This window comes from Wyeomyia smithii, chromosome 3 (genome assembly GCF_029784165.1).
Source record: "Wyeomyia smithii strain HCP4-BCI-WySm-NY-G18 chromosome 3, ASM2978416v1, whole genome shotgun sequence".
In the NCBI taxonomy this organism is placed as follows: Eukaryota; Metazoa; Arthropoda; class Insecta; order Diptera; family Culicidae; genus Wyeomyia; species Wyeomyia smithii.
Window position 1 is genome coordinate 187,835,597 of NC_073696.1, and position 13,963 is coordinate 187,849,559.

The following is a 13,963-nucleotide window of genomic DNA, read 5'->3' on the forward strand; positions in this document are numbered from 1 at the left end:
TTGAAATTCCTTGCGATTTGACATCTCATCCAACGTTTTCGAAAGCTAGACCCCTTTTAAAGGATGAAAGTCTACACATACCTAATTGTTTAGTTTAAATTCTCTGCAGCTTGCTATCGTGTTGTTCGTCTGATTTATTATTCTGCATGCAGAATAATAAATAGTGTTGTTGGCGTGTTTCAAAATAACATTTTTCAAGAAACTTGGTGATTCGATAGAATCATTTGCTTGCAATTAAATTTTTAATAAATGTTTATCAGGAATTCATAAAATTTTGAAACAAACATATTATTCCGACGACGAACATGTTATTTGTTTTACTCTCTGGAAGCATTGGCAAACTCTTAACAACTTCGCTTGGATCGCTTATGCTTTTACGCGTTAGTGCTTTCTATAAGTCACGATTATCTTCTACCGTTTTGCAACTGTTCTAATAGAGATTTCTTCAATAATATGGTTTTCTTTAAACGTTGAAACGATTGAGTACAGAGTAAAATTTTACCTATCCATGGCCTTTGTAACTTTTTGAGAAATTGAAATACTGTAATTGATCCACATTTGCATCAAACTTTGGCTTCTAACGTTTGCTGAAAATAAATGGACTTTTTTCAGATGGTGATGAAAAAAAAATAAGACAGGCGTCGTACACAAATTACGTAACGCTAAAAACCTAGATTTCAGACCCCCTCCCCCCTGTGTAACGATAAGTAACATTAGATATGACTCCCCCCCCCCCTTAAATTACGTAACGCTGGACAACCTGTCCCCTCCTCCAAATTTGCAGTTTTGAGCAAACATCTCAGTTACGTAACGGGCTCAACTACTCCCCCCCCCCCCCGTTCGCCCCCCTATGTAACAATAAGTAACGCAGACTTAACCCCCCTCCCCCCTTCATGCGTTACGTAATTTGTGTATGACGCCTAATTGCGTTGGATAAATTTCCCATGGAAAGCAATCATGTTTATTTTCCTCTGAGTGGACTCATCACTGCGACCTGAGACATTTTGATCTATTGTGATGTTGCCCAGGAGTTTTCTGTACTCCGCACTTCATATTATTGGCGGTATAACTATTGAAGTGAATGATACGCTTTTTTATATCCGTGCTTGTATGTGAGAGTTTACCCTTTCATTTCAAGCTTACTGCTCTACTATACCGAGCCTCTTTTCTATCCTACCAATATCGCCAAATTACAATTCCCTGAATTGAGGCTACACCTAACGTTCCTCTCTGGCCAGGTTTATTCTAAGAGGGACTTATTATGTCAAGAGGAAGGAGTCTTATTGAACCTCGTTCCTCCTACCAACACCGCGTCACAATCACAATTCCCTTCACCTCTGGTCAGGTTTATTAGAAGTAGGACTTATATTTTTTCAAGAGAAAGAAGTCTTATCGAAACCTCGTTCCTTTAACCAAGACCGCGTCATAATTACAATTCCCCGAAGAGAATTAGATCTTCTTTATCATAAGAGGGACTTTTTTGTTAGGATGAAAGTCAGCAAGGGTACTATAGAATTCAGCTTGATGAAAGGGTATGCAGTGGAGAGCCTGAGAATGAACCCATGTTAAAGTCCTTTGACAACCAAATGGCCTGATTCTACTAAGATTCGAACCCACGACCTATGGCTTATCAAAGCGGAATATTACGTCCTTGCGTGCGGCCTTCCGGCAGTTAACATTCGCCATGGTGGACGAAACATGCGTGTAGGCATGTTTTCATGCTCTTTCTTCGTTTTTTTATTAATCCCTCCTACGTTTTCGCGACAAAATTGTTGGAATAGATCTTGCGCTTCAAGTTTGCCCAGAAATTCTCGATGGAACGCAGCTGGGGGACGTTGGGTGGATTCGCCGTCTCGGTACCACATCGATAATCAGCCGCTCCATCTCCTCCAACGATCGCTTCGAGTAGTGGGCCGACGCCAATTCTGGCCAGAACTCCGTATCTTCTTTCTTATGGTATTTCTTGATGAACGACGCAACTTCTGGAAGGCACTTCGTACTATGAATTTCCCCGTTCACGGCCAGCCCGGAGCAGAAGAAGAGCGGCTTTGACATCCCCTTATCGCTGATTGTCAGCCGGAGCAGCACCTCCTTGGGGATCTTGGTGTGTGAAATAAATTTCACCTCGGAGCTCACTTCCTTCGTGGGAGAAGTGAAATACGAAGTACACTGCCAGTCGTTGCCATCCAGGGTGAGATAGGTCTCGTCGCCCATCATCACTGCCACGTCCCGATTCGCCGGGAAAATTGACTTGACCATCTTATTCAACCGCTGTCGCTGCGTCATTGCCTGCAGCTCCGAGACCAGTGGATGGGACTGTCGCTTCCTGACATGTATGTTCATGTTCTTCAGATACTTTTTCACTGTTTTACCGCATGCACCAACCTCCTGGTCATGTGCACCCCGTCGATTTAGCCACTTTCCCTCGGTCTTCCTCTTCAACATCCTTTCAAGCTTCTTGTCGCTCAGGGTCGTTGGCCGTCCGGAACCGGGGTTTCTTTCGATGCTCTGATCGTTGTCCAAAAGTGTCAAGATGTTGTAGATGCCGGAACGTGCATAGCCGGCGTCCACAAAGTGCCACACGATACCCTTTCTTGACGTGGCGGAGTACCGTTTTTTGAACTCGAACACTTTTGAACGGAGTAGCTTCACTTTTTTCGCCATCACAGTTAGAGTTTAACTGATAGGGCTGTCAATTTTTTTTTTGCTAACTCATGGGTTATTATGATCGATGATGCATGAGTAGTTTCGTCTGTGCGATTAAAGGTAAACCCATGAAAAATCAGCAATTTTTGTCCATTTTTTACCGCAAACGTTAATTAACATAATATTGAGATAAAAGACCGTCCTAGAAAGTAATTACACACTTTGAATTAGTGGAGAGCGGTTATTAAATAAGGTAATTTCAAGATTCATTGAGCTGTTGATAATGCTTATGTGCATTTCCTCGATTGTTTTCAATAAATTTATCGATTTCATGCAAGCGCATGAACTTTAAGTTGACCCCTACTTTTGCATAAAGCTATTTGCAATTGTTTTTCGATACTTTTGCCTAATCTTTTAATCCTCATTTGACCAGTAATGGCATCACCCAAAATGCTGTGTTTACGTGAACGAATTTCCGCCCGATCGAAAGCAGCGATATGAAACTTGGTATGTAATTACGTGTTGCTAAACAAAGATGAGATTAGAAAGAAATGAAGACCCAGAGATCTAGTAAATGTTGCAGGTCGACAATCGATTATGCTGTACATTATTCGGAAACTACAAAGAGCTGAAACTGTTTTGATTTTCCAACTTATTCATAAAGATTTAGAATGATCCAAAAAGGAAACAGCTTCATTATTTAAAACATATTTTAGTCATTCAAGGTCATCTTATTACAGTTTATTTTTACATGAGTTAACAAAAGCAAAAAAATATTGTCATAAGCTCAAAATTGCTGCCCCAAAACATAATGATTTTTCAATCATTTCTGTAAAATTTGGAGTCTCTGGTGCATGCAAAAGTGCGTCGAAATGCCGCACTGTAAGTGCTAATCGGGTTCGTCGCTTCTAAGTTGGCTACGGGAAAACTCATTCAAGTCTCTGAATTCACAGGAATGGTTGAAAAGCTATAATCTTTGGGAACATCCATAGATGACGTAGCATTCGAGGGGCTGTTATAAAGCTACGTAATTATCCAAAGGAGGTCTGACTTTGTGACGAAACGCTACGATGGGGGAGGAAGGGGTCAAAAAACCTAAAAAAAACCTACGTCATATATGGATGTACCCTTTCTTTTTTTCCAGTTCAAGCTCTAGGGAAAAACCTGTGTTTACCATTGTTATTCAGGATTCATGTGATTAGACACTGAGACATTGAGATTCAGACTTTCCACTGCTACCACATTATACGCATGGCATGCCTTCGACGTTTGTCTGTTTGAAGTGAACCAACCTTGAAAGGTGATACAGATGATCTCACGGAACAATAAGTATGGAATCCGATGGATTCTGTTCAACAGAAGCCATTTTACGAATTGTAAACAAAGAAACACCTGCTGTAAAAGCATAAAACGACGCTTCAAGAAGTTTCATGATCAACGGAATCGCGTCTACAGAAGTAGCACTTTCTTAATGTATCCTGGAATACCTTACTCAATATAATAAGCAAATGCATGAAAAATGTGGGGAGATCACCAACAAGAACACAAGCGAAAATTCCGTTGTCGTAATTGATATTGAGATATCAATTCCTACAGTGTCGTTGAAACGGTGATATGGGGACTCCAACGTTTTTTTTTATTGAGTGTGTGTTTTGACGTCAACACATCTCAAATTTATTACATATTCAAACGCCTTACTGCCTGCATAAGAAACACACTAGTTTCAGTATTCACTTCGAAAAACATTTTAAATGGAAACTTGGATTGAGTGAACACGATATTTGGTTAATATTATACACAGACTTCGTCGCTTACTGTTTTGGTGTACAGGACAATTGCAGAGCTAGCGCTACGATCCTACTGACACCAACAGTCTCTCGAGCCATGACTCGAACCTACGACGACTGGCTTGTGAAGGCAACATCGAACCTCGAGACCAGTAGGGAGGGAATGTGTCATTGTTTTCTGGGACGGTATTCATTTTTTTAGATTATAAGTTTGAGTACAAAAGCTCTCAGTATGTAAGAAATAATGAATAATTTGGTGTGACTGGTGAAGGATTGATAGAATTTTACTTCCACATTTTCAACTCATGTAGCACTTATGCTTAAAGGCAGGGTTTATTTTCAAGTATTTTAGTAATTGGTTACGAAGACTTTTTGCTTCGACACTGTTGTATTATCTCAGAAGTAGGTACATCCTGGAAACAACATGGAAGAATCAAAGAAAATTGTTTGTACGGGATAGAGCCCCAAAATATAACTGTTCTAAAAGACAATCCATCAAATTCTGATTTCGCTTCACAACCTGAGTTTATTCAGCTCGAAATTGTGTGATATTTTAATATCAGAGAGATGAAATCTTATCTTTTTAGAAACATTCAAACTAAACTGTACAATAATTTGTTGAGAATCAATTTTAAATTTCCCAAATCTCATCGAGTTCTAATCTACTTGAATGTTTGATTTAGTTAGCTATCTGTGCCATCGGCAATCGGTTTGCAAGAAAATAAAAAAATCTAACATTATTTATCGGGAACAAACTGAAGGAGCAGGGAAGAACAGTAACTTGCGGGAATAAATACTCAATCGGTTCGTAACTTGCGGGAATAAATACTCAATCGGTTCGTCTGATAATTTTCGTTCGCTAAAAGAGCGCATGCGCCGGAAAAACACGAGCGATGTATTTTCCCGTCCACGAGCTGTTTCGGCCAAAGTTGACAGACAGCGAACGTAAGCAAGATACAGTGAGGAAAGCGAAACAAAAAACTTCTTTGGGGAGATCCTCACGGAGCGTCCTTCACCATCATGCGGGACTCGCGATAGTTTGAATGGATGAAAAGTGAGCACATTGTCATGAGTAATTTCTTCTTGTAGCACAATGAAGTGGAAACTAGGTACCTGCTTGCAGCGAACAGCCAAGCCGATATTAACGTATCGCATTTCGGAATCGACCGTCAAGTAGATTGCCTCCAGAACTCCCAGAACATTAGTTGTGGACTTTTTTTTCGGGTGTTATTTTTTCGAAATTTACGTTCGGCTTTTTCTTCTTTGAATATCATGAAATCCACGACGAACGAAAGCCACATGTTTTTTTTTTTGAATCATTTAAAACAGTAAACGTAATAACTAAAGTCTTCAAAAACATAGAGTTTTCCAGCTTGATAATTCAAATTTTCTGTTCTCTATATCGTTTACAGGCCACCTTACTGGTGTTACCAGTATGCTGTTGCACCGCTGTGCCAGTGACGAGGAGAATACATAAATGAGGAAGTACAATCGAATGCACCTATTCGGGGAAACAGTAAAAATGTTCACTAAAACCAACCGCGATATTCGTTTCTCAAGTGTAGCTAACGGTGAAGACAATGACAACGCTAGCAGCGAATACCAATTTTCAAAATGTGAAACAAAACTGAAAAAATACAAAGTGACATACTCCGATGAATTCCCATCGGTGGTAAGCGAGATCAATGACGGTAGGAACAGAGTGAACAATAGCGCAAACAACCGTAGATATTTCCTATAACGATAGTTTTCTGAACCGGAAATAGGCGTAGTCGCATTTAGTGTGTACATAGTGCGAAACTGAGAGGATCTGGTCGAGATAGTACCAGCCGAGCATTTGCGGAATAATAACGAAATAGATCATAAGTAATAGTTAAAAAATAGTGCTTCATTAATGTTTTGCGAAGTAGTCCATACCCAACAGCGCATAGTGAGAGCTAGGTGATAATTTAATTGACAACACAAACCAGCTGATTTAAACTTACACAGTGATAACTACGAATAAGATACCCAAACTGTGAAATACGCTAGATATCGTATTTCGGTTCAACAACTAGGACATTACCAAAATGGCCGATATGCCTGATTTATCTCATCTGACACAGGAGGAACGAGCGATAATCGAAAATGTTATGCTCCGGCAGCGACAGGAGGAGGAGCGGGAGAACGAGATCATGCGGTGAGTTTAATACTTTTAGACCGTATTCGTACTATTTTTCGAAGAACACTTTCACTTTCGCTAGTCATCATGAGAAACAAAATGGGATACTTTGGGATGATTCAAAATTGCAAGGGATCTTGAAGTGTCAAATAATAGTTGAAGGTTTTTTTTATTTATGCCATAAAATTAAAACAGATGAATATTTCTTCTCTGGTTCATTTTCATTATCATCGTAGAGTAGTAAAATTACACTTGAATCAGTTCGCTTAAAACCTTTCGCCTTTGCATTTGATTACTGCCCGAAAATGCTTCTCAAAATTATAACAAGCCGCACGCACGACTTTTCGGCATTTCATTCCATGTTTCCACCAAACGATTCCCTAAAGTGCCCAAAGTCATGTGTTTCAATTCGCCCAGCTCTCCTAACATGCTGAAAGCTGAAGTCCGATGGATTCAAATTTGGAGAAGTGCGAGCCGGTACTCTATTAATATGGCAATTTTCCTCTGTTGGATATTGTTTCCCAAAAGCTAACAGTTGAAGCATTTTGGAATCGTTCCACTCCTATTCTATCGGCTGAAATATCATGAAGACATGCTCCGTACTCACTATCATTCTGCTTGTTCAAAACAACCTCTAACGTAAACAATTTTTCATCTGAAAACACTATGTTGTGAGCAGCGTGCGTCTTCAGTGATAATCGAGATCTGGCAACTCTGTTGGCAAGATTTCTGCGAGATGTTCCGTGAATTTTTCGTTTCTTGTAAGCTTGATATCCAAGGTAATTTGTGATGATTTATGCGTAGTGTTATGACTCATGTCCATTTCAGGAGCCATTTTTCTTGCCGACCGGGCAGGATTTTGCCGAATACGTTCTTCAAACGCTTTGATCACCACTGTAGTCCGTTTTTCTCTGTGTCAGTTTTCTCGAAACATTTGATGGCCCTAAATACGAATGATTTATTCAAATTCAGATGTGTCAGGTACTCTTACCAGCAAGATACATTTTGATATGTTCTTCACTTGAATCCATTGCAATTTTTCTCTGAAAAAGTGAAACACTGTCTTTATCACTTACAAGTGAACTACTTTGTCGCAATCAAAACAAACACAGCTGATTAACAGGGTAGCCCTCCCGATGCGGGAAAGAAGCACTCAAATATGTGTATCACTTTCACAGTAACACTCTGTACAGCAACAACTTCGGTTGGTGTAATTTGTACTGTTTAGTAAGAATAATAAATATAATAATTGTAAAGCCCAAACTCGCTCGAGCACAATCTGTTGTAAATCGCTGTGCGTAACTGATTCGTATGCTGCCTAAAGGTTTTTAGGCCTTTATATAGGGCATATCAATACTTCCGCCTAGTTCGCATACGATACCTCTACGAATAACACTCTCTGTATCACCCAACCGATTAAGCTGTTGGTTCTCACTTTAGAAAAAGTCTGATGGGAAGCTAGTTTTATGGCCGCATTTCGTTTTTTCCTCCAAGTGGATTAGTGCAATAACTCTATTTTTTTACTGTAAAATATAACATTAAGATATTGTTTTCAACGATTAGCTGTGGCTTATTCATTTAATCTGCTGAGAGCCAGTGTGACCCGTGACGTTTCAAAAAGTCGTTGCCGTTTTACTTGGGTGTGGGCTGTTTGTCGCTAGTATTCCAGGCGTCTCAGTACTCGCAAATCGCCTTAGTTTTTATCAAGTCATCGTACACGCTGTAGTTCTTTATTTCTGGTGCCAGAAGGATTGTCGAAAACAATCTCAATAAGCAGTTGTCAACCGGCATTCTTGCGACGTGTCCGGCCCACTGAAAATTTAGGATTCTATGCTCGAAAGCCCCAAGTGCACGCCGATCGGTCTTCCTCCACACCTACGGTTCATATCCAAGAAGCGCCACCAGGTGGATCAGCGTCCTGTAGAGCGCAAATTTCGTGTGGATCTGTAGACTGCATGACCTAACCTGGCTACACATTATATACAATAGATCAAAGTGGTTCAGTCTTCTATAAGGGAAAAAACCTGGCTACACAATCCGTAATGCGGCCTACTCGCTTCCGCAATTCGTCTCTTTATCTCGCGGCTCACCTTGTTGTCACACGTTACAAGTACCATGCTAAAAAATTTATCTTCGTCATTGTCTACTTCGAAAGAATTCTCTTTTATCAGCAACCATGTATTTCGTTTCAACAGTATTTATGGTGAGTCTAATTCAGTAGTTTTGCCTATGAGAGCCTTAAACGCATCCTTTACAGCTCTACGATTAATACTGATGATATCGATGTCATCCACAAAATCTAAAAGCATGTGAGACTTTGTAATAATAGAGCCGCTCGCTTCCATCTAACGTCACAGATGCGTCCAAAATTTCACCCGCTATCCTGACGCTTGATATAAAACCGTCAAGAGACATATAAGGTGAACCAGTTTCTTTGAGAAACCATATTCAAGTATAATCTGCCACAACTCGTTGCATTCCACTGAATCGTACGCCACCATGAACTCTAGAAACAGATAATGTGTTATCGAGGATCTGTCTTAAGTTGAACATCTGGTCCGTTGTAGATTGATCCATTCGTAACCCGTACTGGTATTAATCAACAAAGGCTTTCTGCAACGGTCTTAGGCTATCCCGTATTCCGTGATTGTTCGACGTCGGGGACACATCCGAGTCCTTTAAAATCTCGTAGAAGGTTACAGCAATGTGATGGACTATCGTTTTGGAAGGTGTAAAATGAAGGGTGGGTATCGATACGAGTGGCTCGATATTCAGCTCTTTGGCTTCGCCGATGACATCGCCATAATAGCACGAGCCCTTGAGAAGGTGACGGAGACCTACATCAGATTTAATGCTGAAGCCGGACGAATTGGACTGGCCATAAACGTTTCGAAGACTAAGTATATGAGGTCGAGCTTCGTAGCCGCAAGGTTACAGAGTCCGCTTTGACAAGCGAATGGTGATAGATTCGAATCTTAGTAGAACCAAACCATTCGTTCGCAAAAAGGACTTTAGGTATGGGTTTATTCTCAGGCTCTACCACACAAAATCTTTTCTCCAGATTTAATAACCTCTCGTCTAAAGCTTCGATAATATCATAGACTATAGCACGTTATATGCTTTTAGAGTGATAGCTTGCAGGAGGATATGATAGAATCGATAAGGAAGAAAGTTGGTTACTAAATCTGAATGAGAAGACAAAAAAAAAGTACTATAACTTCCCTCCAGACTTAAAAACCACTGATCTAAAGCTTCAATAATATCATAGACTATAGCACGTTATATGCTTTTAGAGTGATAGCCTGCAGGAGGATATGATAAGGTCGATAAGGAAGGTTTTTTTTTTTATAAAATATGGTTTATTTATCCTTGTTTGTAAATATTACATCAAATATTGTAAAACAATTAAATAGTTAAATTTAATATGAATTCTAGTTCGCTTACATCGATTCTTTTATTAACAGTATTAATAAAGTTGATGTATTTAACTAAAGCTTCTAATATTCCGTTTCTTGTGGTCATCGGTAAGTTTTCCAGAGTTGGGCGAAGTAAATCATCGAAGGACGGCCTATACCATCCTCCCAGCATCGTCGCCATTCTCCGTTGTATATACGCCCACGCTTCAGCCACTCGGGTGCACTCGGAGAATTTGTGTTGAATCGATTCTATGCCTACCGTGCAGTGCTGACAGTTAGGATCGTTGGCCCGACCGATTATATGCATCAGACGGCGATGTTCTGTTTTTTCATTGATCAGCAAATATAGGTCGCTTCGGTAGTGAGAGTTGAGTCTTCTTGAAGAGATATTTGTCCATATTTTCCTCCAGTTTATGTTTGGTTGATTTTGTTCAACCCTTGGTAATCCGGTTTGATCCAGGTAGAAGCGATGAATTTCATCGCTGGAGGGGTTTTGTTGGATCTGCTGTGGAAGCAACGGAACTTGTTGAGCAATTATTTTGAGGCACGGCAGGTCCGCCGGAGGAGGGATATTTTGAGTCAGTAGGGTATTATAGAAGGGAAGGGAACCGATTTCTCTCAGGTGACGGTTGATCAGCAGCGCTTTACATTTGATTGCCGGTAGCTGAAGTTTCAAACCACCCTGCTCTCTGTCGCGCGCCAACTGATGCATAGGAACTCGTGCTGGCAGCCCACGAAATAAGAAAGTTCCCATTCTCGCTGTCAGCTTTGCTGTGTGCGCACATTGTGGTGGAATCACTTGCGAAATATACCATACCTTCGACGTGATGAAGGTGTTCAGCAGAATAATTTTCTGCTGCAAATTTAGAGAACGCATGCTATGCATCCATACGAGCTGCGATATTTTGGATACTAAGGCATCCCAGTTGAGTTTCACCATACTTCGCACTGAGTTGGTGAAAAATATACCCAGCACTTTCATCCTGCAGTCCTGGTGCCGTCAGTGGGTTCCCATTGATGAAACCAATGTCGATTGCCACTGTTTTTTGCCTATTCAATTTTGCCCCAGCTGCGATCTCGAAATTATCAAACAGCTGATATAGTCGATCGATTGTCTCTGTGGATGTGGCGATCACAGTGATGTCATCAGCATACGCAACGCAGAGGTCTCCACCACAGACACGCTCCAATCGTGTGAGTAATGGATGGAGATATAGGAGAAACAGGAGCATTGATAACGGATCTCCCTGCCGTACGGAGCGTTCGATTCGAAAGGGTGGTGACAAGTGCCCGTTGACTAGCAGGCGAGAGGATGAAGCAGCAGCAATGCGGGAGAGCCATCCGACGAGACCCTGGTTGAATCCCAGGGAGAGAAGGGTTCGGTGCAGGAACTCATGCGAGACCCGATCGAAAGCGTGGTCGAGATCGAATGAGATCATCTTTCCTCTTTGCTTTCTCGCGATCAGCTGGGCCATGCGATCCTTGATAGAAAGCGTCGCTTGGAATATGGAGCAGTCGGTGTTTGCACACTTCTGCGCGTCGCTCAGCACTCGGTGTGTTTGGAGAATGTGTTCCAATCGGGTCTTCATCACACGGGCGAGAATCTTGTAGTCCACGTTGAGCAGGCTTATCGGTCGGTACGCTCTCGCTGTCTCATCACCACCACGCTTTTTAACCAACACGATTGTACCATCAGCGAATTCGGGCGGCAGCTCATTCGTCATAGCCTCATTAATGACGAAATAGAGCTCACGGTAGATGACGTCAAACGTTCTTAAGTAGAATTCTACCGGTAACCCATCGATGCCCGGTGACTTGCGTTTTTGCGACGTTCGAATTGCATTTTTAACTCGTCGATGGTGATCTCTGCCATTAGGGCAGCGTTGTCTTCGTCGTCCTCGGGTATTGCTCTGTCGGAATCAAAATTTTCCGCTCCAGCCGGTCTTGCCTCACCAGCCGCATACAGCTCTCGGAAATATTGGTGCATGTGCTGTTCGATATTCTGGGATCCGTGGATTTGCTCACCACGTTCATTTTGCAGCTGTGTGATGGTGGTTTTTTTCCGATGTCTATCCCCTAGCTGGAAGGTGGAAATACTCTCGCCGGCAACAAAAGTTTCATTAATTCGCATGAAGTTTTGCGCAAAACTACGCTGTAGCGTGAGCATTTGCGCTTTTATACGATTTATGGTTACTATCATGTTTGGATTTTGGAAGTAGTCATCGTAAGCGTGCCTTAGTTGGACGTAGAGCCGTTGGTGTTCAGCATTAAATGCACTGAATGCTTCACTGGATTTCCATCGAAAGAAAGATTTTATTTTTGGCTTCGCGTATGATATCCACCACGTCAGCCAGCTGGGGAAATTTCTCCGTTGCCGAGTCCAAAACTGCCATCGGGTTTGCAAATCGCCGATGTTTTCGGCTGTCAAAAGGTGGGGACGGAGTGACCAAAAGCCTCGCCCTTGTTCACGACCGAGATGGGGAAGACAGATGCGCGCTGTGAGGGCTTTGTGGTCTGTAAAAGAGCATACATGCGTGGCCGCAGTGCGCAGCTGCTCGATCAAACCAGTGCTCACATACATGCGGTCAAGTCTGGATGCTGCATTGTGCGTGACGTAAGTAGGTGCGGGTGTTGCGAGGTGCAGTTTCAGCCACACATCATGCAACTGGAGCTGCTGTACGGTTGCTTGGAGAGCGGGGCTTGTGTTTACACTCGTAGAATCGCTCGACCGGAGCACACAGTTGAAGTCGCCGGCGAGGATGACGTGTTGCGTGTTGTGACGAAGGTAGTAAGCGATCGTGCCGTTGAAGAATCTCTCCCTTTCCGCACGGACAGCTGTACCAGATGGAGCGTATACGTTGCAGAGAGTCGTATTCTGCACCCGCAGAGCAGTGAGGCGGCCGTCTAGGCTCTTCTCCACGTGTGAGAAGTGTATGTGGTCCTTCAGCGCGATTGCCGTTCCCCGTCTTGCCTGGTCCACATTGCAAACCACGTTATAGCCGGGGAGGGAGAGTTGTTCGTTCTCCACCTCTTGGAGAAAAACAATGTCAAGTTGTAGCGTTCGTAGAAAAGTCCGAAGAGAGTCCAGTTTCGTGGCATTGGTGATGTTGTTGATGTTGATAGATGCAAGGTTGTAGCTGGAGAACTCAGTCATTAGGACGGTCGGCTACTCTCATCCAGCATCGTCTCGTCTTCGTCGTTGCTGTCGATCTCATCCACACGCGCCTTCTTGCATTTACGGTTGTGAGGCTTTCGAACTTTTTGGGAGGAATTTGAGTTGATAGACGAGTCTGTTTCGTGGCCGTCGGTCTTTCCACTAGCGGCTTTGCGTGTAGCTCCGCTGTTAGTAGGAGGCTGTTGACCTGTAGAGGGGGTCAACGGCCCACTGCCCAGGGGTTGAATCGTGCCTGAGGTAGAAGCTAACGAAGGATAGTTTTGCTCGCTTACAGATGGTGGTGGTAAAAGTTGTTGTTGTGGCCGGGAAAGTATTTTTGTCGGCGGCGGCATGATCGCTTGTGCAGAATAGGTTTTTGGCCTAGCTACGGTAGCATGGTTCTTGTTGGAGTTGGTGGGCATTGGAGTGCTGTCGATCTGGGACGTTCGTTGCGACAGTGTCTGCTTTGTGGCATCGGCATATGACTTCTGTACAAGCAGTTTTTTATTCTGCACGCACGTTGCCCCTATGTGGATGAATTCTCGGCAGTGTCGGCAAGTTTGATGTTGTCCGTAGTATGTCACTTGCGTTACCTCACCATCGATGGTGACCCATGACTCGATGTTTCGTTTCACGATCATTTTCGCTATACGTACACCAGTTGGGATACCGGGAAAATTTACGTCAGCACCATTACGTTGTTCGCGTATTGCGTAAACATCACCATACTTCCCTAGGAAGTCAGCGATTTTTTGGTCCGACACATCTTCGGACAGATCGTATAGCTTCACCTCCACAG

The 13,963-nt window shown here is 42.5% G+C and overlaps 1 protein-coding gene across 13 annotated transcripts in view; it reads left to right on the plus strand.

Moving 5' to 3' along the window:
* LOC129732766 (regulating synaptic membrane exocytosis protein 2) overlaps window positions 1-13,963 on the plus strand; it is a 113,198-nt gene that overhangs the window by 1,869 nt on the left and 97,366 nt on the right. For 12 of the 13 annotated variants that reach the window (XR_008729349.1, XR_008729348.1, XR_008729350.1 and 9 more), the window contains exon 2: window positions 5,846-6,612. Coding sequence is in view for 10 of the 13 variants with exons in the window: in XM_055693970.1 (XP_055549945.1) it covers window positions 6,503-6,612 (110 nt within the window). In the remaining 3 variants the exon portion in view is untranslated. Of the gene's footprint in view, window positions 1-5,638; window positions 5,768-5,845; window positions 6,613-13,963 lie in introns of those variants that run through there. The other variant, XM_055693972.1, reaches the window with a different exon arrangement.